This window comes from Amia ocellicauda, chromosome 3 (genome assembly GCF_036373705.1).
Source record: "Amia ocellicauda isolate fAmiCal2 chromosome 3, fAmiCal2.hap1, whole genome shotgun sequence".
Taxonomy (NCBI): domain Eukaryota; kingdom Metazoa; phylum Chordata; class Actinopteri; order Amiiformes; family Amiidae; genus Amia; species Amia ocellicauda.
The window spans coordinates 46,936,832-46,962,931 of record NC_089852.1 but is presented as its reverse complement, the minus strand read 5'-3'; the positions used below and the strand labels follow the sequence as shown (position 1 = coordinate 46,962,931).

The 26,100-nt window shown below is 43.3% G+C and overlaps 1 protein-coding gene and 1 long non-coding RNA gene across 6 annotated transcripts; both read right to left on the bottom strand.

The window, feature by feature from the left end:
• Positions 1-568: 568 nt before the first annotated feature.
• Positions 569-4,051, bottom strand: LOC136746888 (NEDD4-binding protein 2-like 1). Of its 5 annotated transcripts, none has more exons than XM_066699747.1 (5): positions 3,858-4,051; positions 2,535-2,662; positions 2,336-2,424; positions 1,386-1,430; positions 569-1,275 (listed from the first exon to the last, which is right to left on the bottom strand). In XM_066699747.1, exons 1-5 carry the CDS (start codon positions 3,992-3,994, stop codon positions 1,273-1,275), a joined length of 402 nt encoding a protein of 133 aa, XP_066555844.1. In that variant the 5' UTR covers positions 3,995-4,051; the 3' UTR covers positions 569-1,272. The 5 variants fall into 5 exon arrangements, with proteins under 5 accessions (XP_066555844.1, XP_066555843.1, XP_066555841.1 ...); XM_066699746.1 differs by having other exon boundaries at positions 569-1,272; XM_066699744.1 differs by having other exon boundaries at positions 569-1,272; positions 1,386-1,462; positions 3,858-4,050.
• A 350-nt stretch (positions 4,052-4,401) lies between these two features.
• Positions 4,402-8,788, bottom strand: LOC136746885 (uncharacterized). Its single transcript, XR_010816433.1, has 5 exons — positions 7,526-8,788; positions 6,730-6,854; positions 6,516-6,604; positions 5,860-5,936; positions 4,402-4,764 (listed from the first exon to the last, which is right to left on the bottom strand). It is a non-coding gene; the product is annotated as an uncharacterized LOC136746885 (long non-coding RNA).
• Between the last annotated feature and the right edge of the window lie 17,312 nt (positions 8,789-26,100).

The following is a 26,100-nucleotide window of genomic DNA, read 5'->3' as shown; positions in this document are numbered from 1 at the left end:
GTGCTTAGTTATTAAAGTTAAAACTAAAACAATAGTCTAGAAATAATAAAATAACATGTTACAACAACATATTCAGGATTAAAGGCATCTAATTTTAGCCTTTTGGAGTATTTTATATTTGAAGATGGAATTTAATATCATTATTATGATAGAGCAATATACATATTTGCTCAATACCATGTGCCTTTTACATTTTTCCAATAATAGTGTGATGAACCAAAAGATTCCTAATTGTTAAGAGATAATGAGCATTTAGGCTACATTAATAATAGGTGACTGGTTTAAATGCTTTCTCCATGTGATTTGCCAATGCACATTTTAATCTTGAGTAAAGTAATAATAATAATAATAATAATAATAATAATAATAATAATAATAATAATAATAATATATTAATATTTGGGCATATTGCTCTGTCAATACATCAATCCTTAATAATTACCAGTATCCAGCAGATAATTCTTCCAGGATTTGACCTGATACCCAAGACCCCTTGAGACTTGTTTTGTGTTACAGCAACATACTGTGTGAGGTAAAATGTATCAATAAGAAGTAGATAATGCTACCAAACTTTATACAATTTTATTTAGAAAGCAAAAATATATTTAGGAAAAGACAAAATACAAAATGGTTGGACTTAACAAGAAATGAGAATGCTTAGAAGAGCAAAATAAATTTAAGTTTCTACCCTGCTGGATACAAAGCGTCATAGAGCAAATAGAAATATATATATAGATATATATATATATCAGAATGGTATCCTGCATTATAAGTAATTATTGGCTTGAGATAATTGACATTTGCTTTGCTTTTTCTTGGCTAAACTTTTCAACAAACAATATTCACTTACAACATTTAAAATATAGAAAGCATTATGAAATTGTTCTCTTTAAGTTAAGCAGATAAGCCTACTATTTTTATTTTATTTTAAATACAAAAACAAGAAGTGTTTATTATTATTCACAGATGTGACTTCAATTTCCCCAAATACAAGTCTTAGAATTGAGAAAACTGATTATTTTAAGGAAATATGTATCCAAATACTTACAGCCCTGTATAAACATTAATTAAAAACAAATTTTGCATCACTTAATCTTCCCTGTCCATAGTGAGTGGATGGCTAAGAGAATTGATGTTTACATATGAACTCAATTTCATTGAGGCCTTTACCAGTAAGGCCTTGAAGACTGCAGTACATCATGAATATTATAGACCTCTTCAAACTCATCATGCATGCGTTGAATAGTCCTCTCTGGAATTTTATATTTGGTCCTACTATTAAAGAAAGAAATGTGGAGATATTTTGTTACTTTGTAAAAAACACAGATGTGTAGAGTTTCTAAGAAATGAACAATTAATAACAATGTAAACTTCAAATAAAGTACCTCTGTAATTTGAAAACATCTCTTTTCCAGCTGGTTTCTGGCTCTCTGAAAAACACATGGTACCTGAATTCAAGAGCCTGCAAGCAAAATGAGAATATGTATTTTCTCATTAGGATTGTTATTAAACCCATGACAATTCAACTGTGAAATGCAAGATCTGAAACAGCATTAGAAGAGTGGTAAATCAATAACTATTTTAGAACACAACCACTCTTACCAACGATTAAACAAGAGGAAAACATAAGTGCTTCTGAAAAACAATAGACCAACAATTCATATTAATTTCAGTGTTAATGATGCATCATTCAAGACATGTTTCCCCAAAGACTTGTTCAATATATAAAATACACAATACAAGTATTTTTTCCTGTTGCAATGACTGTTTGGAAAACTAGGTGAATTTGGTCAGAGAGATGCCCTTTCACCGAGAGCTGATCATTACTGGAATCTGCAGACACATTTCTTGTGTGCAAGGAAGTAAAGTCTGCCAATTGACGAACCAACAAAGCAACATATTACTGATGTCTGTGCAGTTATTGAAATGAGTCACCACTGATCCACATTGATTCGTATGTCATTCATTTCTCAGAAAGACTCAATTGAATGCAATTTAGATCCACAATATCATAAAAGGCTGTGGCTGTTAAAACCAATCAATTTAACAGCATCAACTATTAATCCTTTGTTTAAAATATGGTTGAATTTTACACCAAGAGCGGTCACATTTGTGTTGCAAATCAATTACACTGTACAAACACACCAACTCGCATTAACTTGCCAGGTAATTATCCACTCAAACATATAGGCAGTTACACCTCTCCAGTGATGCATTTGTTTAACTTATTCTCTCCTTTAAAATATTGTAAAATGTAAAAAAAAAAAAAAGTTATGATAACAGAGCTGTAAAATGTATGTTTAATTGTACTGGATGTTGATGTAGTCATCCTCACCATTTCAACATAAGGCTTCATTTCCCACAGATGGATGTTTGTGTTATCAATGATAATCGGGCTTTCTCCGTCTTCCATGGCTTCCCTCGCTACAAAAAATGCAGAATTGCCCATAATTGAGATAACTGTAACTTACATATCATTGAAGACAATACATTCAAAATAACTTGCCGTTTTAGAATTGATGTCACAAACATACCTCTCATTTGATTCCATTTGTGGGCTCTTTTCAGTAAGGAGGCCTTAAATCTATAGTGTCCATTTTCATCTCTGAAATAGTCATCAGTGCTGAAAATCTCTGCCTGGCCATAATTATTTTTTATTTGCCTGCAGAAGAAAATGGAACAGAATGGATGCATACACTGGCAACATATTCTCATTGAACAAAGTTTTTGATTGTTGACACCCGAAAACATGTTGCTTTGGTTTTCAGTTTGCATTGGCCATGAAATGAAACAATGATATGACAACGGTGGCTATAGCTTGTATTCGTGTACTGTATTCATACACAGATGCATGAAACTTCAGTTAAAAAGGCAATATAATAGCGGGTGGCACCTTCACAGTGGTAACATTGTGTTTGCACCACATTGCATCAGTACATGGGAATACAGTTTTCAGGGAATAATGTTTAAATAGGCCAACTTACTTTACACATGAAATCTACTACGGACTCGGATTAATCCTGTTAACAAAAAGAAATTACAAAGGGAGAGAAGAGATCTGTCTTCTCTCAGTGCAGCCATGAAACAGTCGCTTCTTTGCGTCTGGTTTGCTAATCCTCCCCCCAGATTTCTTAACAGCTTTCATAACCCACACATGTGCAGTCGAAAATGGGGAAATCGTTTTTAAATGATACAAAAGATAAAAGCAATAGATCAATACCGGGAAGAAGAGGATATAGTATGTTTATGTGTTTCTCCTGTAGAGAAGTCACATTGGGGTTTACATCTCTTTTACAAGTGAGCCCTGGCCAATAAGGCAGCAAACACAAGTTACACAAACATAAAAGAACCTGTGCGACATATATACATTTGTTGATGAGTATATTAAAGACTTTAGAGAAGATTTCCTAAACACCAGTAAAGCATTGTAAAATCTCCCTAACACTACTGTCTGAGACACTATGTCGTATGCATGCATGTATTTTCCTGGCTACCTCTGGACAACAAACATTGTAGCTAAATTAGCCTTTACGCATGTTGTTAAGACCAAAACATATATTTAACTTATAGGCTTATTAATATGATACATCAAAAACTCCATATTTTGTGTATAAAGTATTTATACAACTTAATGTGGGCATGTATAGACTACATTTACATTTTTCCACCCAGATAAACAGATTCATACCAAACGCACCTGACGCTGGCATCTCTCCGGGACATTGCAGCTCAGCTTTCGTCCAGACTTAGAAGACACTGCATGTAGCTTTTTACATTTTTATATTCACACTTTTAAATCTATAGCTGCCAAAAGATCACTCAGATCCCGAGTTACTGCACTTTATTGTCGCATTTACCTCGCCAAAACCGACTTCCCTGATCCTGGAAGACCCCTTAGGATGTACAGCTCCCTGGGTCTGCGGCGCCGACGTCTCCGTCTGCCACTGCGGTGCAAACTTATATTTTGCAAAGCGTGGACAATATTATCAGCCATTGCTTCTCTGGACAGCAGTTACTGTTGCAGCCGCAAAACAACACAGTGGGAGGATCGTTTTAAGTTTCGGTTTCCCAGTGATTACACAGAAATATCTGCGTCATATGACCAAACACTGGGGATTGACAGGTTGAGCATAAACAGGAGATGAAATGCAATGGCACAGACTGTAACCGTTAGGCAAAGCGAAATATGTCATTTAATGGCAAATCTGTATTTATTGAGGGAAGGAGAAAGTTGAAGAAGCAACAGAATGAATGCTTAAGCAAAGATTAAATGTATGAAATCCCAATTACATACTTCAGAGCAGGCCATGTAACTTTAGTCATGTATGGGATGCAATATGAAAGTAGTATAAAACAGGAGCTACACAGCAGCCCTGACACTAACAGGATGAATAATACAACTTTAGTCAGCACAACATCTTTAATGTAGACAAAATACACCTCTTGTTCTCTCAGTCATACGAAATAAAAACAGGAAACACTAAAAATATCTGTGTACAAATACAGAGCATTAGGAAAATTATTTTAAAAAGCAAATGCATTGTATTTGAAAAAAAAAAAAAATTATGGAACCAATAACAATAAAAATGTATTTTTAAAAGTTTCCAAAAAAAAAAAAAGTCGGTGGGAAGCTTGAGGAAGCTGATCGAATTTCACTTTTTCCAAGGCTCCTTTGAAAACAGTATCTCAAAGATATGACGGCATGGTTCGAATTCATCAGACATTCTCTGTAGTACTTCCCTTGACACTTTGTTCTCATTGTATCTATTAAAGGATGAAATAAAGACACTTCAACAAATGGCAACAAGACTTTCCACCAACAATGCACATCCACCCATTCTTACAGCAGACACATGAACACAAGCACGAGTCTAACAATGTGGGTGGTGACAACCTCCACAGAACTCAGGACATGTTCACACAACATAGTGCATTCAAACTGCTGCTGAGTTTTTACTGTGAACCCCACTGCCATACCAGTACTGCCCCCCCAAGTGCTGCTAAAATGACATAGGATTGATGTATGTTCATGTTTGCACAACATGCCAGACTCTATTGTCCATTTGGGTTCCAGATATTAACTTTGGATGTTGACATAAATGACTGGGGCCGGATTAAATCAAAACTTTGACGCACCCGCTAATAGCAAACTACAAAGCAGTATATCATAGCGGTTACATTTATGATTAGAAATGTCACGATTACCCTCGGGGAGCTTGGGAACAGGGGACCCAAGTGCAGTGCGTGGTCGGACAGGCACGGGTAGAGTGCTGACGGATCAGGGCAATGGAGGCTAGACAGAGACGTGGTCGAGGTCATGGGCGATGGTCGTGGGATCAGGCAGACAGACAGGCAAAGGCGAGACGGAGTCGGAGACGGGAAGACAGGCAGGAGGTCAAGGGAACATGGGAAATCCAAGGCACGAGGCGTACAGGGCTATGGGGAGCGGACACACGGCGAAGGCTCTGAGTTGCAGTACCTGACACTGGAAAAACTTCCCCACAACTGAGGGGATTATAAGGGAACAGGAAACCTGGTTGGAAGGTGCAGGACGAATAGGAACAGAGGGATAGAACAGGAGTGCACATGGGTGACCGGAATGTTAATAGACAGAGTGACAGATGAGAGCAGGGAGAAGTGAAGGAAAAGGCAGGGAAACAGTGGCCTCTAGTGGAGAGAGAGAGGGTGAGTGCATTGAAACCGTGACAAGAAGAAAGTGGCATCTTACTAAAAGTGAACCCGCAACTAAGTACAGTTCTGTAGTTTACGATTAGTTCTGTCAAAGTTTTGACTTAATCCCAGCCTAGATTTAATTTGGTTTAGATTTAGTAATTAATATCATTTTTTTTTTCTACATACCGTGCCAGTATATCGATATCCCATTGCCACTCTTTATCAGATATGTCGAAAATGACCCAGTAACCATAACGAAGAGCCTTCGAAAAAAAGGACAACAGGAAGTTACTTCAACATTTTAAAATATCAAATATAAAATTGCAATAAAGTGTATATGAATAAAAGCATTAAAAAGAAAACCAGAAATATATGTATAGTACTGTGGTCATCCTAAAGCTACCAGGGGGTGAAGAGGGAATGGGACAGTGTTAGATCTGTATATCTCACCATCATTTAAAGTCAATCTCTGTTCTTTTAGGAATATTCCCAGATGAGTCACTTATACTTGGCATTTGTTTGTTTTTATTTGTAATTGTCGAAAAGGCTTTAATTAAACTTATGTCATGGATTTCCCCTTCTTCTTCAACTTTCTCTTTTAAACCAATGGTTAGTCTTTGTTTAGAATGCTGCACATACAATTTCCACAGTTACTGTAACCCCAGACAAAGAGGCACATTTGTGTCTATAGTCTAGGAAAGTTTGACACCTGCATTTTATGTATTCATTTAACATATTCCCTCATTAAACTATAAACAAGAGGGAGGAAAACTGTATTCAGTGGGTCATCCTATTTAATGTATGTTTGATTTGATTATGTAATATTTTAGTGTTCTTCATACCATTCTAACATATGGCTTCATTTCCCAAAGGTGGATGTTGGTATTATCAATGATAACTGGGTCTTCTCTACGTTTCATGGCTGCTTTGGCTGAAAAAATTGAAGAGAACAATGGACACTGGAAGTATTCTTTAATAATAATAATAATAATAATAATAATAATAATAATAATAATAATTACAAACAAATAAATCAAGACACAGTATTAAATTTACCTTTCGCTTGATTTTTTTTATGGGCAATTTTCTTAGTTTTGTGATTGTATTGCATGATTCCGTTTTTATCTCTGTAACAGTCATCAGTGCTGCAGATCACTCCTTGGTCGCCATTATTTAATTGACTAAAAAGAAAAGCAAGATTTCCATTGCATTGAACGCTTAGGATGCGATCGTAAGATAAAACACATTTTAGGAACCTTAGAAAAGTTATTTATGTTCCATTTGCAAATTAACAAACTTAGCGAACAACTTGCAAAAGTTACTAAACAAGTGGTTCGATGTGCAGAGCAAAACGGGGAAAAAAACGGAAATAGTTCGAATAAAGATGAAAATATTGATAGTGTTATAACTAACAAACAAAATACACATTTGAATGTGATTGCGTCCTATATGTAACACGTAATATAACCGACACACCCCACATTTTAAACAACTTGTTTTACATACTAAATGTAAATTAAACGTATAACACTTCGTCCTTTCTGTCATATTCTCTCTTTTACCGTGGTGAAATAACGGAATTCCCCCTTGAACTGTATTTGCGCAAACAGCTCACTCACCAAACCAGATGGTTTTGTCTTTACAAATGTGCCACAAACAAAAAAGCCTCAAAAGTACACTTCTTTTACAAAATAATTCAAACCACTATCGGCATTTAAAGCTAACAAACATCATACACATTGTATTCCAAGCAAAATCAGTTCCCAGGTTAAAATGACAATACACGAATAGGTGTAAGGCTCATTCATTAGATTTTAAGTGTAATTAGTCTACACAGATTATAGCGCCTTACCGAGCTCGACTTGATTTTCCAGACCCTGGAAGACCCCTCATGATGATAAGGTTTGGCTTTCTGTTGTAAAGTTGTCTTCTTCCCATTGCCTGTGCGCGGCGCGGCGCGGTGTGTGCAGTGAAGCCCAGAGTCCGAGTCGCGCCTGCGCGCTTTATAGCATCAGCGTCTCCACCGCAGTGACACACAGCAGCAGCAAACGAGGCATCGTGACACCGGCAACGCAAATCACACAACATGACCACATATTAATACTGTGTATTAACTGAACCGAGTCCTCCACGCAGGTGTGCAGGTAGACGAGACAATAGAAAACAACGCAAAGCACGCACGCCTAGGAGCTCAAACGTGTATTTCATTGTGGGTGTTAAAAAAACACAAGAATGTTATTTGATTCTTGGCCGTCCGGCAATGAAGCCACGAATCGCCCCTCTTATCTGGGTGTGGGTGTAAAAAGTACACAGATGTCTGGGCAGTAAACAGTGAGATAAGTTACCCTGCTTCTCAGTTTGCTCATCACCCTTCCATTTTAAAGCTCTCTTGGGAAAATGTTTGCTGGTACTTCTGAAGGGGAATGGTTTGTTACACAGGATCAGAGCAATAAATAGTGAGTCTTTTTCTTCAGCTAGTGGGGCAAACACAACAGAGCACTACAAAGGGAATCACAAGGAAGAAAAACAGACGTGGAAGATATGTGTGCCTGAGAAACAGGCGCTTTTGGGGGATATAGGAGAGGGGCTGGAAGTCTAGCCCCATGGCACATGCATGGTATGATGTTATAATCACAGTATTGAATAGGCAACATTGAAAACCACAGACAACAAGGTAAATACAGAAATGAAACTGAGGCATTCAATACTGATTCTTCCAGACAATTGTCAGAACAACAAAACTTAAACTAAACCAAAACAAAAAAACTAAAATTGTATAGTGTGAAATTGTATTAATCAATCACCTATTCTTTACTACCTAAAAAACTCACAAAGATAGTTGTCTGTCTGGATTGGACTGATTAAATTGTACTTCCTGGTTGCTTTCTTATATGCACTTAATTAATTAATTAACTAATCTTCTGAAGGGGAATGGTTTGTTACACAGGATCAGAGCAATAAATAGTGAGTCTTTTTCTTCAGCTAGTGGGGCAAACACAACAGAGCACTACAAAGGGAATCACAAGGAAGAAAAACAGACGTGGAAGATATGTGTGCCTGAGAAACAGGCGCTTTTGGGGGATATAGGAGAGGGGCTGGAAGTCTAGCCCCGGGATGGCGAGCCTGGCACGCCGGATGAGCGACACCCCGCTGACCCGAGGCCGAGCTGCGCCATCCCCGCCCCGCGCTGTCCTGCCACTGCGGGCGACACACTGCTGCGCTTCTGGTAATAGAAACGTCATAACACGTTGTGGCGACGTTTTGTGAGAGCTGGGCATCTGCGTGTTTTCTGTTTGTGTGTTTGTTTGTTTTGTATTTGCCAGGCCGCCCCTCAATTGTCTAAACTGATTGGCACTTCAGACAAGCAGTCAGTATATTTGGCAAGTGACGGCACCGGCCCCGAGTCATTGAGCAGCAGCGCGCACCGTTATTTTCTGAATATTCATGTCTTAGTGCGCAGATGTTCGCAGCGCTGCGCAGAACTGCGAACGTGTGCACTTCATGAACGCGACGCTGGTGCTGTGAGGAGTGTTTGTGCTGCGGGCGGCGCTGTGCTGTTTGATTCATTGTGGTCAGCAATAGACGTGTCTGTTGAACACACGGGGAAGCATTTTGTTAACCCCTATCTGCTGTGTCAAACTGAGAAATGGCCGCAATCGTTCATATTTAACACTGCGACCATTTAAGAGAAAGCTGTACATTCTCAAAAATAAAGACATTATGCCTTTGAATTGTAAAGTACAGTTGTGCACACTCATACTCACGGGAGACTGATACCACTGCATTATTTTTTTTCTTAAATCATTAGTGCCACACAATGTAGGCTATATTATGTAAAAGCAGTAGCTGTTAAGTAAATGCACGCTGAATAAAACGAAGGTGGTAATGATTGAGTGCAAGTGCAGACAAAACACAACACAACACATGATGAAGGGTTACTAATGCAGCCAAATGAACAAACTTCTACTTCTTGTGTGTAACGGGAGGGCAATGGAGAACCTGTGGGACTTGTTTTGGACTCACGGGGGTGGGGGGTAGATTGTGATGTTAATGTTTATTTTATTGTATTTACTTTAGCATTATAATCCTCAGATTGAATGCGTGATTAAATGCGTTTCATGCATTGTACTGCACTTTAGCAATACTGCAGCATTGACATGATGTATTCATTGTATGATGCACTTATTCTAAATTCTTGAATGTTGTGACGTGCTGTGGCGTGGTGTTCCACTATATACAGTTAAGACTGATTGATTCAATTTGAATGAGGATTAAAGATAAAAAGGGACATATTCCAAAAATGATCGAGCTAGTGAAGTGCTATTACTATTGCTTTGTAAATTGTAAATGTAAATTGACAATAATCTGTCAGCAAAAATGGAACCTGCAGATTTATAATATTTTTGGGGAAGAATATGTGCCTCGCTTTTTTAATTATTATTATTATTATCTCTAATAGTAATCATGTTTTATGTATTTTTTACAAACACATGGTTTATATTGATTTTACTGGCATGAAACATGTAACCTTCCCTTAAAAGCAACTTACTTATAATAAACTGCATGTTAACTTTAATTTGTATTTTATTCAATACAGAAAAAGTGTCGGAAATTTGATTTTTTTTTTTAATGTTATAACTATACTAAAAGTACTGAAGACACCGGAACACAGTAACCTTAACATTTTTGTTAACTATTAGAAAAACACTCCCTTCTACAGTTCAGAGTTTGTGTCAGCATTATATATTATTACAAAAATATATAATATTATGATAATAATGGGTCAATTGCAACAAGCTCGCAGATACGGAGCTGCGTAATAAACACGGGATCATCTCAACTACATTTCAAGTTCCATGCAATTGACACATTAAGCCTAATAAGTAATACATAATTATTTAAATGTACGTTGTTTAAATGATTCCGGAGATTGCTAGTTCCTCCGTGATATACCAATTTCCAGTTGCAAATTTAAATTCAGCTGCTTTGGGGGGTCTTCTGTGCATTTAGCAAAAAAGTCCAAACAACAAATGTTTGTCGAAACATCTGTTCAGCATTTCCATTATGCATAAACAAACTAGATAAACAATAGATAAACAAACTAAGCAGAATAACGCAGTGGTCCACAGGCATGCTGGCAAATAGGGGATAGTGCTATTTCAGAAGAAACTATTTTTAACAGTGTAATATATACATTGCTTCAATTCAGTCTGGTCTAATGCCTGCTGACACGACGGTGGGAATTGAGGGGCTTTTTTTACGGTTTCGCACTTAGTTATATCCAGCAACTTGAAGTTAAGTAGACGACAATATGCAAATGTTTTAATTTAGACAGTGGGACAACCGAAGTATGGTTTAGTATCGTAGTAGCTGCCAACCTCCCACCAATACTATTCATATATAATGCTGACACAAACTGAACTGTAGAAGGGAGTAGTTTTATGATAGTGAACCCAAATGTTAAGGTTACTGTGTTCCTGTGTCTTTAATAATTTCAGTAAGTTGTAACATTAAAAAAAGACACTCAACGCTCACATTTATGTATTCAATAAAATACAAATTAAATTTAACATGCATACAGTTTATTATAAGTTGCTATTAGCCTACGGGAAGGTTACATGTTTCATGCAAGTAAAAACAATACAAACCGTCTCCTTGTAAAAAATAAATTCATAAAAAAAAACATAATTACCGTTACAGATAACTTATTTTAAACTATAAGGAGATGTTTTATTTTGTTTACATGGATTAACCTGAAAACAAAAAAGTAGGATTTTCATTCAAATCTATACAGCAGCAGCTAATGTGACGTCATCGTTAAAGTATGCAAATGAGCACCAACGTCCGATCTCAGCACAGCTGCTCTCATCTTCATTGCCAACCACAGCTCCTGTAATAGGAGAGATGAGGCATGTATTGTGAAGCCCAGTTTATAATGCCTCTGAGAGCATACCCACTCAAAACACACTGACTCACTTTAATATGGTTCTCCTTTTATTTTAAAGCTTGCTGGAATAATGAGGAGGACTGCAATAAATTGTATCTTTTTAACATAAAGAAGGGAAATCATAATTAAGCAGTTGTATGGGAAGGAAACACTTTTCATATACAGTGAGGGAAAAAAGTATTTGATCCCCTGCTGATTTTGTATGTTTGCCCACTGACAAAGAAATGATCAGTCTATAATTTTAATGGTAGGTGTATTTTAACAGTGAGAGACAGAATAACAGCAAACTAATCCAGAAAAACGCATTTCAAAAAAGTTATACATTGATTTGCATGTTAATGAGGGAAATAAGTATTTGATCCCCTATCAATCAGCAAGATTTCTGGCTTCCAGGTGTCTTATACAGGTAACGAGCTGAGATTAGGAGCACTCTCTTAAAGGGAGTGCTCCTAATCTCAGCTCGTTACCTGTATAAAAGACTTCTGTCCACAGAAGCAATCAATCAATCAGATTCCAAACTCTCCACCATGGCCAAGACCAAAGAGCTGTCCAAGGATGTCAGGGACAAGATTGTAGACCTACACAAGGCTGGAATGGGCTACAAGACCATCGCCAAGCAGCTTGGTGAGAAGGTGACAACAGTTGGTGCGATTATTTGCAAATGGGAGAAACACAAAATAACTGTCAGTCTCCCTCGGTCTGGGGCTCCATGCAAGATCTCACCTCGTGGAGTTTCAATGATCATGAGAACGGTGAGGAATCAGCCCAGAACTACACGGGAGGATCTTGTTAATGATCTCAAGGCAGCTGGGACCATAGTCACCAAGAAAACAATTGGTAACACACTACGCCGTGAAGGACTGAAATCCTGCAGCGCCCGCAAGGTCCCCCTGCTCAAGAAATCACATGTACAGGCCCGTCTGAAGTTTGCCAATGAACATCTGAATGATTCAGAGGAGAACTGGGTGAAAGTGTCGTGGTCAGATGAGACCAAAATCGAGCTCTTTGGCATCAACTCAACTCGCCGTGTTTGGAGGAGGAGGAATGACCCCAAGAACACCATCCCCACCGTCAAACATGGAGGTGGAAACATTATGCTTTGGGAGTGTTTTTCTGCTAAGGGGACAGGACAACTGCACCGCATCAAAGGGACGATGGATGGGGCCATGTACCGTCAAATCTTGGGTGAGAACCTCCTTCCCTCAGCCAGGGCATTGAAAATGGGTCGTGGATGGGTATTCCAGCATGACAATGACCCAAAACACACAGCCAAGCAACAAAGGAGTGGCTCAAGAAGAAGCACATTAAGGTCCTGGAGTGGCCTAGCCAGTCTCCAGACCTTAATCCCATAGAAAATCTGTGGAGGGAGCTGAAGATTCGAGTTGCCAAACGTCAGCCTCGAAACCTTAATAACTTGGAGAGGATCTGCAAAGAGGAGTGGGACAAAATCCCTCCTGAGATGTGTGCAAACCTGGTGGCCAACTACAAGAAACGTCTGACCTCTGTGATTGCCAACAAGGGTTTTGCCACCAAGTCGAAGGGGTCAAATACTTATTTCCCTCATTAACATGCAAATCAATGTATAACTTTTTTGAAATGCATTTTCTAGATTTTTTTGTTGTTATTCTGTCTCTCACTGTTAAAATACACCTACCATTACAATTATAGACTGATCATTTATTTGTCAGTGGGCAAACGTACAAAATCAGCAGGGGATCAAATACTTTTTTCCCTCACTGTAACTGTAACATTATCATTCTCAGACTCGAAGTCAAAACAAGCAACATTGAGTTCGGAAGAGCAATCGTCAACAGCGAAGTTCGCTGATATTATACTAGAGGGCAAGCTTTTTACGGGCATGTGTTCTCTAAATTCACTGACATCTTCACAGCATTCACCCCACCTCTGTCTGTGGCGCGCGGGGGGCCTTGCTGAGGCTTTGTGGGAGGGCTCCTGCGAGTTCAGAACTATGTCTAGAGTCATGGGCTGTTCAAATCTCTCCAGCATCTGAGCAATCTTCTCCTGGGGCACCTTGTGCTTGTTCCTCCTGTGGAGAAAAAAAAAAAAACAGTGTAACCAGACATGTAACTAGATGTTTGATAAATACACAGAAGCTTTAGTCTCCTGTCCAGAACATACAGCTGCGGACCAACTGAATGTGGTTCAGAAACCTTCACAAGAAGACAACACGCAGTTTAAGTTGAGCTACAGGCAGCGGATGTCTGACATACACTTACTTTTCTAACTCTGAAGGATCAGACTTCCAGCTGGTGTCTGGTTCGTGGAACTCAACTCTGTAGCCTCTTTCTAAAGCCTGCAAGAAGGAGAATGGGTTGGAAATCCATGATGGGGAAAATATACTATCTTCTGAAAGCTGGTTTATTATAGTGGTCTGTAATACAGAAGTTTAATCAGCACCGAGCAGATAGAAATGATAGTCATCTCTCTCCATTTTGGGTTCAAATTTCTTTGCTTTTGAATGGTGACACACAAATTCCCTCCCCAAATTCCTTAACAGCTTTCATAAGCCACACATGTGCAATTGAAAATGGGGAAATCATTATTAAACTTCTATTCAAAAAATATAAACAAGATATAAATACCAGTAAGAAGAGGATATAGTACTGTAACACTTTCAAGCATTTGTGGGTACAGAGTAGGTGCAGACTGCAGTTTAAAGGCAAAAACAGCTATTTATTTAATACGGTTTATTAGTTTGAGTATTTTATAGTACAATATTAAAAAACAATACATTTTTTTTAAATTCAGTTCTAAAATAATTTCTAAAACTTTTAAAATCCCAAAAATTCCAACCAATCAAGTGACCAAACTTTGATCAGCTGGGCTCTTGACAACTGGTCAAATGCACTGATCTCTTTCCTCCAGTGTTGCCAGGCCCTCTCCATAAATTCCCCCCAATCTGGTCATAAAAATCCCCCAAATCACTTAATTCCCAACCCCCACCCCCGATATTAATCAGAAACAAATGTAGTAATGCATGCTGTGGCATAGTTTATAATATTGTATTATAATCATATTTCATATGATTTCTATTGTTTAATGTCATTGTAGGGAAGTAACATGGTAAAGAATATAATTTAATTGATTTTACAAAATGCCCCCCAAGAGCTGCCGCCAGCCCCGACTTGAATTACAGTTAACTGTTCTTTCTGAAGATGGCCGGGTCGGCCACCACTAATCTGTGATCTGGGACCTCTAAATTTAGACATTAAATACAACTAGTGCAGTGGTTCTCAAACTTTTTTAACCAAGTACCATCCCTGATCAAACCAAAGCATCCAAGTACCACCTACAAGTCACCTTCTCATAGGAACCACAGACAATCTCAATGACCAACATGAGCGCACACATGCACATGCACAAATAATAAAGAGCACTGAGCACTGAGAGGGGTGGGCCTGTTTAGCTGAGGAAAGCCTTGCAATGTCAGGGACAAGGGCAGTGAGCTTCAAACGCAGATCTGTGTAATATTTCTCAAAGGCAAGGTGTATAGATCCAAGTGCAGGCTCCTAGTAGCAAAGCAGAAAGGCAAACAATCCAAGAGGGGAAATCCAGAAGGGAAAACAGGAACAGTTCAGGGTCGCTCGATCAGGCAAACAGGTTAAACTGGGAGATCCAAAAGAGGTGGTCAGGGACAGGAAAACAGGAGTCTAAACACGGTAGGTAAACAAGGAAGAATGCTCAGAAATGTTTCAGAAAAGAAGACAAGACTTAGCGATTATACAAAGGAACAAAGGGGTTTATATACTGTGTTTAGGGAGAAAGGGATGACTGGGTAAAGGGTGAAAGACCAATGGGGAGAGGGGAAAGACAGAACAAGTGCACGTGAATAAAAGGAATGTAATGTGACTGAGTGATCCGGGAACTGAGAGAAAGAAGCATAGGGATTAATACTCGGGAGAGAGAGACCTCTGGTGGTGAGCTGAAGGAATAGCAGGTGAGACCGTGACAGTACCCCCCTCCCTAGAATCGGCCCAGGCTGAACCGAAGTGACGAAGACAACGGCGGGGACGGCCACGGGGCCGAGGAGCAGGAGCAGAAGGATGGGTTCTGTGAAAGTCAGTGATCAAGGACGGATCCAAGATGTCAGGAGCAGCAACCCAGGAGCGTTCTTCTGGACCGTAACCCTCCCAATCAACTAAATACTGTAAGCGTCCCCTATGGCGACGGGAACGTAGCAGGGACCGGACTGCATACGCAGGACCATCATCAAGATCCAAAGGAGGAGGGGGATCGGCCCTGGATGGAGCAGAATCAGAGGCAGGAGCGGGATGTACGGGTTTCAAGAGGGAGACGTGGAAAGAAGAGGCAATTCTGTAATGAGGCGGTAACTGGAAGCGATAAGTAACAGGATTAATCTGGCAGAGTATGGGAAAGGGTCCAATGAAACGCGGACTTAACTTTCTAGATGGGAGTTTCAGCTTGATATCCCGTGTTGACAACCACACCATCTGTCCAGGTTGATATTGTGGAGTGGGATGACGATGACGGTCAGCCAAGAGCTTTTGTCGACGAACCGCTCTGTGGAGACGGACATGGACTGCATTCCAGACAGTAGCACTGCGGCGGAACCAAACGTCGATGGCTGGAATGTTGGTGGTTTCCTCGTCCCACGGAAACAGGGGTGGCTGATATCCTAGCACACACTGAAAGGAAGTAAGGCCTGAGGAAGAACTGGTTAGAGAATTTTGTGCATATTCAGCCCAAGGTAAGAAGTGACTCCATTCAGTTTGATTATGACCGCAATAAGATCGAAGAAACTGAGTAATTTCTTGATTCAAACGTTCAGATTGTCCATTAGACTGAGGGTGATAACCAGAGGTTAAACTGACATTTATATTTAATGCTGAAAAGAACGCAGACCATACACGAGAGGTGAATTGAGGACCCCGATCAGAAACAATGTCTTAGGGTAAACCATAGATTGCAGTCTCAATTGCAGTAGGAAGGCCTTTCAGAGGTATAAGCCGGCATGATTTGGAAAACCGATCGATTGCCACTAAGACAGTAGTAAAGCCTTGAGAACTGGGAAGATCAGTTACAAAGTCAATGGAAATATGAGACCAGGGACGCTGAGGTATAGGCAGGGGCTCCAGGAAACCTGTTGGGAGGTGCCGAGACGATTTAGATTGGGCACAAGTGGAGCAGGAACGAACAAACTGGGTGATGTCTTGAACCAAGGAGGGCCACCAAAACTTCTTCCTGACCAAGGTAATGGTACGATGAATTCCAGGATGTCCTGAAGCAGGAGTTGAGTGAAGCCATTGTAGGAGGGGAGGACGTACGGAAGATGGTACATAAAGTTTGGTAGATGGACAATTGACGGGGGTAGGATCCAATGTGAGCTCTTTCTGAATTTGGTCCAGGATATTCCATCGAATTGGGGCGACAATGCAGGAAGATGGCAAGATGGGATACGAAGATGAAGGTTCATGTTTAGAGTTATACTGTCGAGACAGTGCAACTGCCTTTGTTCCTGGACGATAAGTTAAGGTGAATTGGAAACGGGTGAAAAAGAGAGCCCAGCGCACTTGACGAGGATTAAGTCTTTTGGCTGCCTGGATGTATTCCAAATTTCCAAAATTCCTCGAATGCCAACTTCACAGCCAAGAGTTCTCGGTTTCCAATGTCGTAGTTCCTCTCGGCTGGAGATAGTTTCTTAGAAAAGAAAGCACGAGGATGAAATTTAGATGGTTGTCCGCGTCGCTGTGAAAGTACTGCTCCTACTCCGGTTTCTGAGGCATCCACTTCTACGAGGAAAAGGAAGGTTAGGGTCAGGGTGTTTGAGAACTGGAGCAGTAGTGAACAATGTCTTAAGTTTCTTGAATGCAGTTCCTGCGGCTTCTGACCAAGAAAAACTACGAGCAGATCCTCTCAATAAAGAAGTTAATGGAGAGATAACTGAACTAAAGTTACGGATGAAACGGCGATAGAAATTAGCGAAACCCAGAAAACGTTGCAATTCCTTTACAGTTCGAGGTTGAGGCCATTCTGTAACTGCTCTCACCTTTGTGGGATCCATATGAACTCCATTTGCATCAATGATGTACCCAAGGAAAGCCATTCGTTGACAATGAAATTCGCACTTCTATGCTTTAACATGAAGTCCATTTCTCAGCAAACATTGCAGCACCAGTTGAGATATGTTCGGAGAGAGAAGAGGAATAGACCAGGATATCATCAATATACGCAATCACAAAACGGTGGAGATAAGGTCGTAATACCTCATTGACGAAGGCTTGGAAGACCAAGGGTGCATTGGCCAGGCCGTAGATACTCGTAATGTCCAGTATGAGTAATGAATGCAGTCTTCCACTCGTCCCCCTTTCTTATCCGGATTAGGTTATAAGCACTGCATAAATCCAGTTTCTTGAAGTAACGGGCTCCTCTGATTTGTTCCAGGGCTGCCGGTACTAAAGGTAAAGGATAGCGATATTTATCAGTTATGGTATTAAGCCCCCTGTAATCTATACAAGGTCGTAAACCACCGTCCTTCTTTGCGACAAAAAAGAAACTAGCAGCGGCAGGTGATGTAGAAGGACGGATTATGCCCTGAGCTAAAGCTTCTTGAATGTAGTCTTCCATGGCCTGGGACTCTAGAAGAGAAAGAGGATATATGCGTCCCCTAGGAGGAGAAGTGCCTGGAAGGAGATCAATGGCGCAGTCCCATGGGCGATGTGGTGGTAAGGAGGAGGCTCGGGTTTTGCTGAAAACGGCGGCCAGGTCCTGATACTCAGGTGGAATCTCAGGTGGTGTGGAGAGAAGAGGGCTTTCAACGTGAGTAGCTCTACAAAGTGAAGACAAACATTGTGAGGAACATTGACGACCCCAGGATATAATTTTCCCCTCAGACCAAGAAATAACTGGATTGTGATGATCAAGCCATGGGAATCCAAGTATAATGTCAACTCCAAGTGACTCGATCGCTAGAAAAGGTAACTGCTCCGTGTGTTGTGATCCAATAGACATGGTGACGGACTTGGTTTTCTGGGTAACTGGACCAGAATCAATAGGTTGATTATTGATAGCTTTGATATTAAGGGATGGTAGGATTGGCACCAGTGGAATTTTCAATCGTTCAGCAGTTCCTTTATTTAAGAAGTTCCCTGCGGACCCCGAACCTATGAGTGCAGATAGAAACACTTGTTTAGAACCAAACAGAAAACTGACATGGAAAATACATTGTGCCGGAGAAATTAAGGGACAAATCTCAGTACTAACAGATTTCTCTAGGGCAGCCGAGGAAGATCCAGCACGTTTAGGACAGGAATCACGATAATGTCCCGATTGTCCGCAGTAAAGACAGAGACGTTGTTGAAATCTTAGTCTTCCTTAAGCAGAAAGTCGAGTTCTTCCTAACTGCATTGGTTCAGATTCAGAGACATGACTGGTCTGGAAAAAAGGTCTGGCAACTGACTTAGGTGTGGCGGACATGGTACGTGTCCCCCTTCTTTTAATAAGGTTATCTAAATGAATGGCAAGCTGGATAAGGGGTTCGAAGGCGAGTGCTTCGCCCTTACAGGCTAATTCGGATTGTAGATCATCATTCAAACCGAGATGAAAAACAGTGATAAGAGGGCGCTCACCCCATAATCTCCACCAGGGTCCGGAACTTCAGAGCATAGTCCACACCTGATGAATTGCCTTGACGAAGAGAGAGTACTTGTTCCCCAGCATCTTTCCCAGCTGTCGGGTGGTGGAAAACGTCCTTAAAATGTGACAGGAATGTTGAAAGTGACCGGGTTACCTCCCCCTGGCGAGCCCAAACAGCAGAGGCCCACTGAAGTGCTCTTCCAGTGAGCAGTGTTATAATAAATGCTATTTTTGCTGCATCAGAGAGAAAGGAGTGGTGAGAGAAGTAGAGAGAACACTGTAGAATGAAACCTTCACAGCGGTCGGGAGAGCCATCGTATTTATCTGGTGTTGCCATCTGAATAGGACCATCTGAAACAGCAGGCGTGGGTGGAACTGGAACGGCTTCTGTGGTAACATCTGCGGAGAGGTCGGAAGATCGTTTACTTAGTTTCTTGAGGACTTGATCCAAGGTTGTTTCTATTTGTTTCAGCATTTGATCGTGTTGACCCAACAAGGTTCCTTGAGCTGCCAAGGCTGCAGCTACGTCAGATAGAGCCGCTGGATCCATTATGTGGGCTAAGTCTTCTGTAACGTTTCTCAAAGGCAAGGTGTATAGATCCAAGTGCAGGCTCCTAGTAGCAAAGCAGAAAGGCAAACAATCCAAGAGGGGAAATCCAGAAGGGAAAACAGGAACAGTTCAGGGTCGCTCGATCAGGCAAACAGGTTAAACTGGGAGATCCAAAAGTTGGGAAAGCAGAGACATTGCCTGCCTTGATTTTATTAACAAAAGCTGCAGCTTTTTCTTCATAGCAGTGATCTTGTCACACACATCAAAAAATGTTAAAGAGAGCCCTTGCAGTCCCATATTCAGCTCACTCATTCAAATGTGAGAATATATCAGCCAGATAGGCTAATTGTGCCAGCCATACTGGATCATCAAATATACTTGCCAATGGAGATTTCTGGTCACGCAGTAACATCTGTACATCGGAGTGTAGTTCAAAGAGCCCCATGAGCCTCTGCCCCTTGATAACCATCTCACTTCAGTATGGAGCAAAAGCTGCACATGTTCACTGCCTATTTCATTACAAAGCACACTGAATTAATCGGGCTTTGATAAAATTCACTACTTTGACAGCAGAGTCTAGTGCAGATTTTAAATCCTCAGGCATGTTCTTGACTGCCAGTGTCTTGCCGCGGTGGATGCTGCAGTGCATTCACTTCATATCAATGACTCCATATCAATAATTATGCGAGTGACTGTCATTGGAAAGGGGCACCAGGTTGAGCTGTTTAGCAGCTTTTTCTCCACACATAATGCATCAGCTCTTTAGCCAATGGTAAACAAAGTTCTTCACCAATAGTGTGGGGCTAACCTGCTTTAGCAATCTGTAGACTAGCATGGTAAGATGCTCCTTGGGCTCCATCTCACAGCACACGACACACTGTGGTCTTGGCTCTTCCTCCTTCCTGGTGTAAGTAAATACCAAACTTAGATAATTTTGGATCGTACTGCCTTGTTGCCGTTTTCCGACGCTTGCTAACACCAGCAATGCTGTCTGTATCGGGTTCAGCAGCAGAGCTAGTGTCGGTGACCAATTTATTATCCTCCTCGTTCTCAACATGTGTGTCTGATCTATCGGAGCTGGGTTCAGTCCTCTTGGAGTCTTGTCCTTTCAGCCATGATATAACAGTTGATTTTTGCGAGGTATTAATTTTAATTGCTCTGTTGGCGGATGTAGCGCTAAACTGTCTCTCTGAAAGCTCGAGAGCAGTATAAATACTCACGTATTAGCGTACGCAGTACCGATGCAGCTAACAGGAACTTAATAGATGTAATATTTTGTTTTTTATTAAAATAGAAGATGTAAAAACCCATCTCAAGCAATATTAAACATATTCAATACCAGAGGGTGCTGGGGCCAGGGAAGCCCTTCCCAAGTAGGGGGCCATGCGGTCATGGTGGAGAACAACGTGGCGGCCCCGTGGTGGCATCTTGATGCGGTAGACCACCTCACAGGGCCCCACCCACTTGCTCCCCAGCTTAGGACAACAGCCTTTCCTCCTTTTCGGGCTGAAAACCCAGACTCTCTCACCAGCAGCAAAGTGACGCCCCCGGGACCGGACATCGTAGTTCCTCTTCTGCCAGACACCAGCGGCTTGGAGCTGATCCAGGGCAAAGTGGTGTGCCACCTCCAGGCGGTCCTGCAGCTGTCGAGCATATGCTTTGCAGCTGGGGTGTCAGGCGACCGCCCATAGGTGATCTCTTTGGGAGTGCGGAGCTCCCTCCCTAGCATGAGGAGAGCTGGTGTGCAGCTCTGGTGCGGCAGGCCATCAGTACCAGGGGTAGCTGGACATCCCAGTCGGTCTGGTCCTCAGCCGTGGTGAGGGCGAGCTGAGCAGCCAGAGTCCGATTGAACCGCTCCACGAGGTCGTCGCTTTGAGGATACAAAACACCCGGGCCTCAAAGTTACGGCCCTGGTCCGAGTGCAGCTCCCATGGGACTCCAAACTGGCTGAAAAACCTGTCCACTAAGGCCTCTCACACCATCCCCGCCTCCTGGACTGGCAGCGCATACACCTCCGGCCACTTGGTGAAATAATCTACTGCCACCAAAACAAACCTGTTTTCTCTGGTAGAGCGGGGAAACGGACTCAGGATATCTACCGCAACCCGTTCTATTGGGGCACCAACCAGGTACTGCTGCAGGGGGGCTTGTGACTGCCCCTGGGGGCCCTTCCTGGCGGTGCAGGCATCACAGCGTCAGCAGAAGTCTTCCACATCCCGTCTGCACTGGCACCAGTAGAACCCCTGGCAGAGGCGTCGCAGTGCCAAGCGCGCCATGGTGCTGCTCCAGCAGTTCCTCCCGCAGTGGTCTAGGGACCACCACCTGCCATCACTCTTCTCCCGTGGCTGCCTCTAGGAATCACCACATCAGCACCCCACTTCAAACAGCCAGTCCCGGCCACTGTGCCCACAAGGCCTTCACCGCAGGGGCTTGTGCAGCCACTTCCTCCCACAGAGGCCTCTGCTGTTAGTCCACAAAGCTCAGCACCATCTTCGGCTCTGGGTCCCCTTCATGGTGCACCCGCCAGTCGGGGAAGTTCACCGGTAACACCGCTTGACAGGAGGGCTCACCTGGGTCCTGCAGTTCGGCCTCCCTCTGGTCATAACGGGTGCAGTATCAGCAACCATCAACCGCGCAGGGCCTCCGGGACATGGCGTCTGCATTTCAGTGCTTCTCCCCTGGTTGGTACTGCAAAGCCTGCAGCTGCTCGATCCAGCGGGCCACCTATCCCTCCGGCTCCCGGAATGACATAAGCCACCGCAAGGCGGTGTGGTCTGTATGGACAGTAAAGGGGAGGCTACACAGGTAGTGCATGAAGTGCTGGCGTCAGTGTCCAGGATGAACGGACGCTGTGGATCCGGGGCTGCCAGCACTGGCACATGGCAAAGGGCCTCCTTCAGTGCATTGAAAGCCTCCTGCCTCTCCTGGGACCAGGTGAAAGGCTAGTTTTTGTGTGTCAGGTGGTTAAACAGGGCAGCAATGGTGGCAAAGTGGGGCACAAACCGATGATAATAGGTGGTGAGTCGCAAAAACGCTCTCAGCTGTCTCAAGCAGGTGGGCTGGGGCCAGCCCTGGATGGCCTCAATCTTGTCCACCTCAGCCGTGATCCCGTCCCCACTCACCTGGTGGCCGAGGAAGGACACCTCTCTCCGCAGCAGGTGGCACTTCTCCGGGTGCAGCTTCAACCCGGCCTTGGTCACCTTCTCCAGGACTTCCCTCAGTGCAGTGATGGCCTCAGCAAAGCTGCTCCCATGAACGAACAGGTCGTCCAGGTAAACCAGGCAATGCGTAGGGGGCACTCCGGCGAGGACCCTCTCCATCAGCCGCTCGAATGTCGCCGGGGCGTTGCAGAGGCCAAATGGCATGGTACAAGCCATGGTCCGTGGAGAAAGCAGTCTTGGGTCTTGCCTCTGGGGTCAGAGCCACCTGCCAGTAGCCGCTCCGCAAGATCCAGCAAGGAGAACCACTTCGATCCTGCCACCAGGTCAAGGGACTCATCGATGCGGGGAAGGGGATAGGATTCTTTCAGGGTCACCTCAGTAGTCCATGCAGAATCGCCACTGGCCGTCCTTCTTATGCACCATGACCACCGGTGAGGCCCAGGGGCTGTTGGAGGGCTCAATCACTCCAGCGGCTTTCATCTCCTCCAGGACTTGGTTGGCTGCTGCCTGATGAGCAAGCAACAAGCGGCGGGGGGGCTGCCTGATGGGCGAGGCCTCCCCTGTGTTGATGGGATGAAGGACCAGCTGCGTTCGCCCGAAGTCCGACGACATGATGGCAAAACTATGGCGGAACTTGAACAGGAGCTCCCATAACTGACGGCGTTGCTCTGCTTGCAGCCCCTTGCAGCTCCGTTTCCAAATTGAGTGGGCAGTGGCAGTGGCACTGTCATCTGTATCTGGTTGTAGGCAGGGAGGGCGTGGGTAGAGAGGGAGAACCCAGCTGGCCTGTGCCCGACAGGCTTGGGAGGGGGACCAGCGTGGGACCCCAGGGGAGTGGGGGGCTGGTGGCTCTGAGGGTGGCTAGGGTCTGCACGCAGCGCAGTCCCCTCCAGTGGGATCAAGCGCACAGAATGGCTGCCTGTAGCTTCATAGTCCCTGCCTGGAGATCCAACTGCCCCCCGGCAAAGCGCAGAAAGTCCAGCCACAGAAGGTCCTGTACCTCAGCAACCCACATGGACAGGTACAGGGTGCGCCCTGCCACCTCAATCTGCAGCCTGCTCTTACCCAGCATGGGCACCACGTCACCATGCCACTGTCACTGTGCTTAGATACACGGACATTGGTTCCATCCTGGCTTCTGTTGGGAGGATGTTGGGGCGGACGAGGAAGACCATGGAGCCAGTGTCAACCAAGGCGCGGCAAGGGACTCCTTAGATTTGGATGGCGACATGACAGAAATTGCCTGTTGCAGTGCAGCCCATGAGGTTGATGGGGAAAGGTGTGTTGGGGGAGGGGCGAGGGTCCAGGCCAGCAGCTTGCATCTCTGGGACTGGATCCCCCTCCTGTTTCCCTGTAGGATAGGGCTTGGAGTGCCAGCAGAGCAGAAGAGTCCCGCTTATCCACAGCGCCAGCATCAGCGGGGTTGATGGTCGCACTTGGACGGCATCCCCAGCTGCCACTTTGGCAATTTCCAGCTGTCGTGTAGGCCATGGACAAGCCCTGGGACTCCTGTCCTTCGTCTGCTTTAAGGCCTGCTCCAGAGAGGCAGGTGCACTCAGACACACATGGTGATGCTGGGACTCGGGGGTCAGGCCACGGAGGAACACTTCTGTCACTAAGTCCTCCTGGGCTGCAGCTGTGAAGGTGGGGTAGCCCTTCTGGGTGAGGTAACTGCAGGCTCCATGTCCCCAAAACGGCATTCAAGCGCTGTAACTATAGCCTGGCTATCAGCAGGTTCAGTGTCATTCATTCCCGCAGGGCCCATAGCGCTTCCCCCTCCAGGGCCACTGTCAACTGCACCGTTCTCTCCCTCGGGTTCCATCCATTTGCCTGGGCCACCATCTGAAACTTAGCCCAGTAGGCTTCCCAGTCTGCCTGTCCGTCATATCGCCTGACCTTCACCTCCATGCGGCGGTCTGTCAGCCCCCTCTGTTCTGCAACCCATCCTGGGTCTCCTATGTATGTAGTCTCCCTGTTGCCGGTAGAGCAGCGGCCATGTATGAACGAGTCTGCTCCCACAAAGCTTGCTCAATTGCCCGAACTCCTCCTTATTTAAGCGCCTCGTTAACTGTATCAGTCTCATATCGCCGCTCCAGTTATTTACATTTGCTCTATCCTGCAATTCCTTCTTGAAACTCTTCCAGTTTCACTCACCTCTCTCCTGCGGCGGACTGCAGGCCGTCTTGTTTACACTCTCTCGCCCGGCGCCCTCTATTCTGTTGTTGAACATGGCTGCCATCTTACGCCCCGTCTCGTTTTTCCCCGTGATGCCTCATTAACTTTTCCCCCGCGATGTCTCAGCTCCTCCAGTGCTGCTCTCCCCTCCCCCACCGTGTAGGCTGCATCCCACATCTCCAACACCATTGTAGCGAACGGGGGGCTCTTTTATTTATTTTTAATGACGGACTGCAGACAACTGTTCAAAGCAACGTTGGGAGTTTATTGCCCTTTGGAACACAGAACTAGGGATCCCTATTGGCTGGGACCCACGCCCAAATAACACAAATACCCCTCTCTATCTCACTGATTGTGCTCTCTAACACTCACTCGCACAAAGCATCTGCTCCCTCTCGCTTTTAACTCGTTTTAAAGTTTCGGTTTCCTAGTGATTATACTATGTGTAATGTGATTACACAAAATGGTGAAGAATAACTGCGTGATATCACCAAACACTGGGGATTTACAGGTTGAGCACAAAAAGGAGATGAAATGCAATGACACAGACTGTAACCGTTAGGCAAAGTGAAATATGTCATTTAATGGAGAAAGTTGAGGAAGCGATGGAAATCAAAGCAAAGATTACATGTATTAAATCAAAGTTACAAATTTGAAACAATAAAATACTTGGGCCATGTAGTTTTAGTTATGTATGGGATGCAATATGAAAGCAATATAAATCAGGAGCTACACAGCAACCCTGACACTAACAGGTCAGTCTAGGATGAATAATACAACTTTAGTCAGCACAATATCTTTAATTTCTATGAAGCTGAATTCAAGTGCTGGATGTAGACAAAACACACCTCTTTTCTCTCAGTTATACAAAATAAAAACAGGGAACTAAAAATAGCAAACTTGCAAATATTTAATCTTTTTAATCTTTTAAAATCTTTTTTAAAAAAGCAAATAGTTTTTAGAAAAAAACCCATATAGAA

What these genes read in the sequence shown, in the direction of transcription:
- LOC136746888 (XM_066699743.1), bottom strand. Translation starts at nt 3,994, where the DNA reads ATGGCTGATAATATTGTCCACGCTTTGCAAAATATAAGTTTGCACCGC. An exon ending in GGGAAGTCGGTTTTGGCGAG is followed by an intron (nt 2,663 to 3,857) that starts GTAAATGCGACA and finishes TTTCTTCTGCAG; the next exon opens with GCAAATAAAAAATAATTATG. An exon ending in TGAAGCCTTATGTTGAAATG is followed by an intron (nt 1,463 to 2,335) that starts GTGAGGATGACT and finishes TTTTGCTTGCAG; the next exon opens with GCTCTTGAATTCAGGTACCA.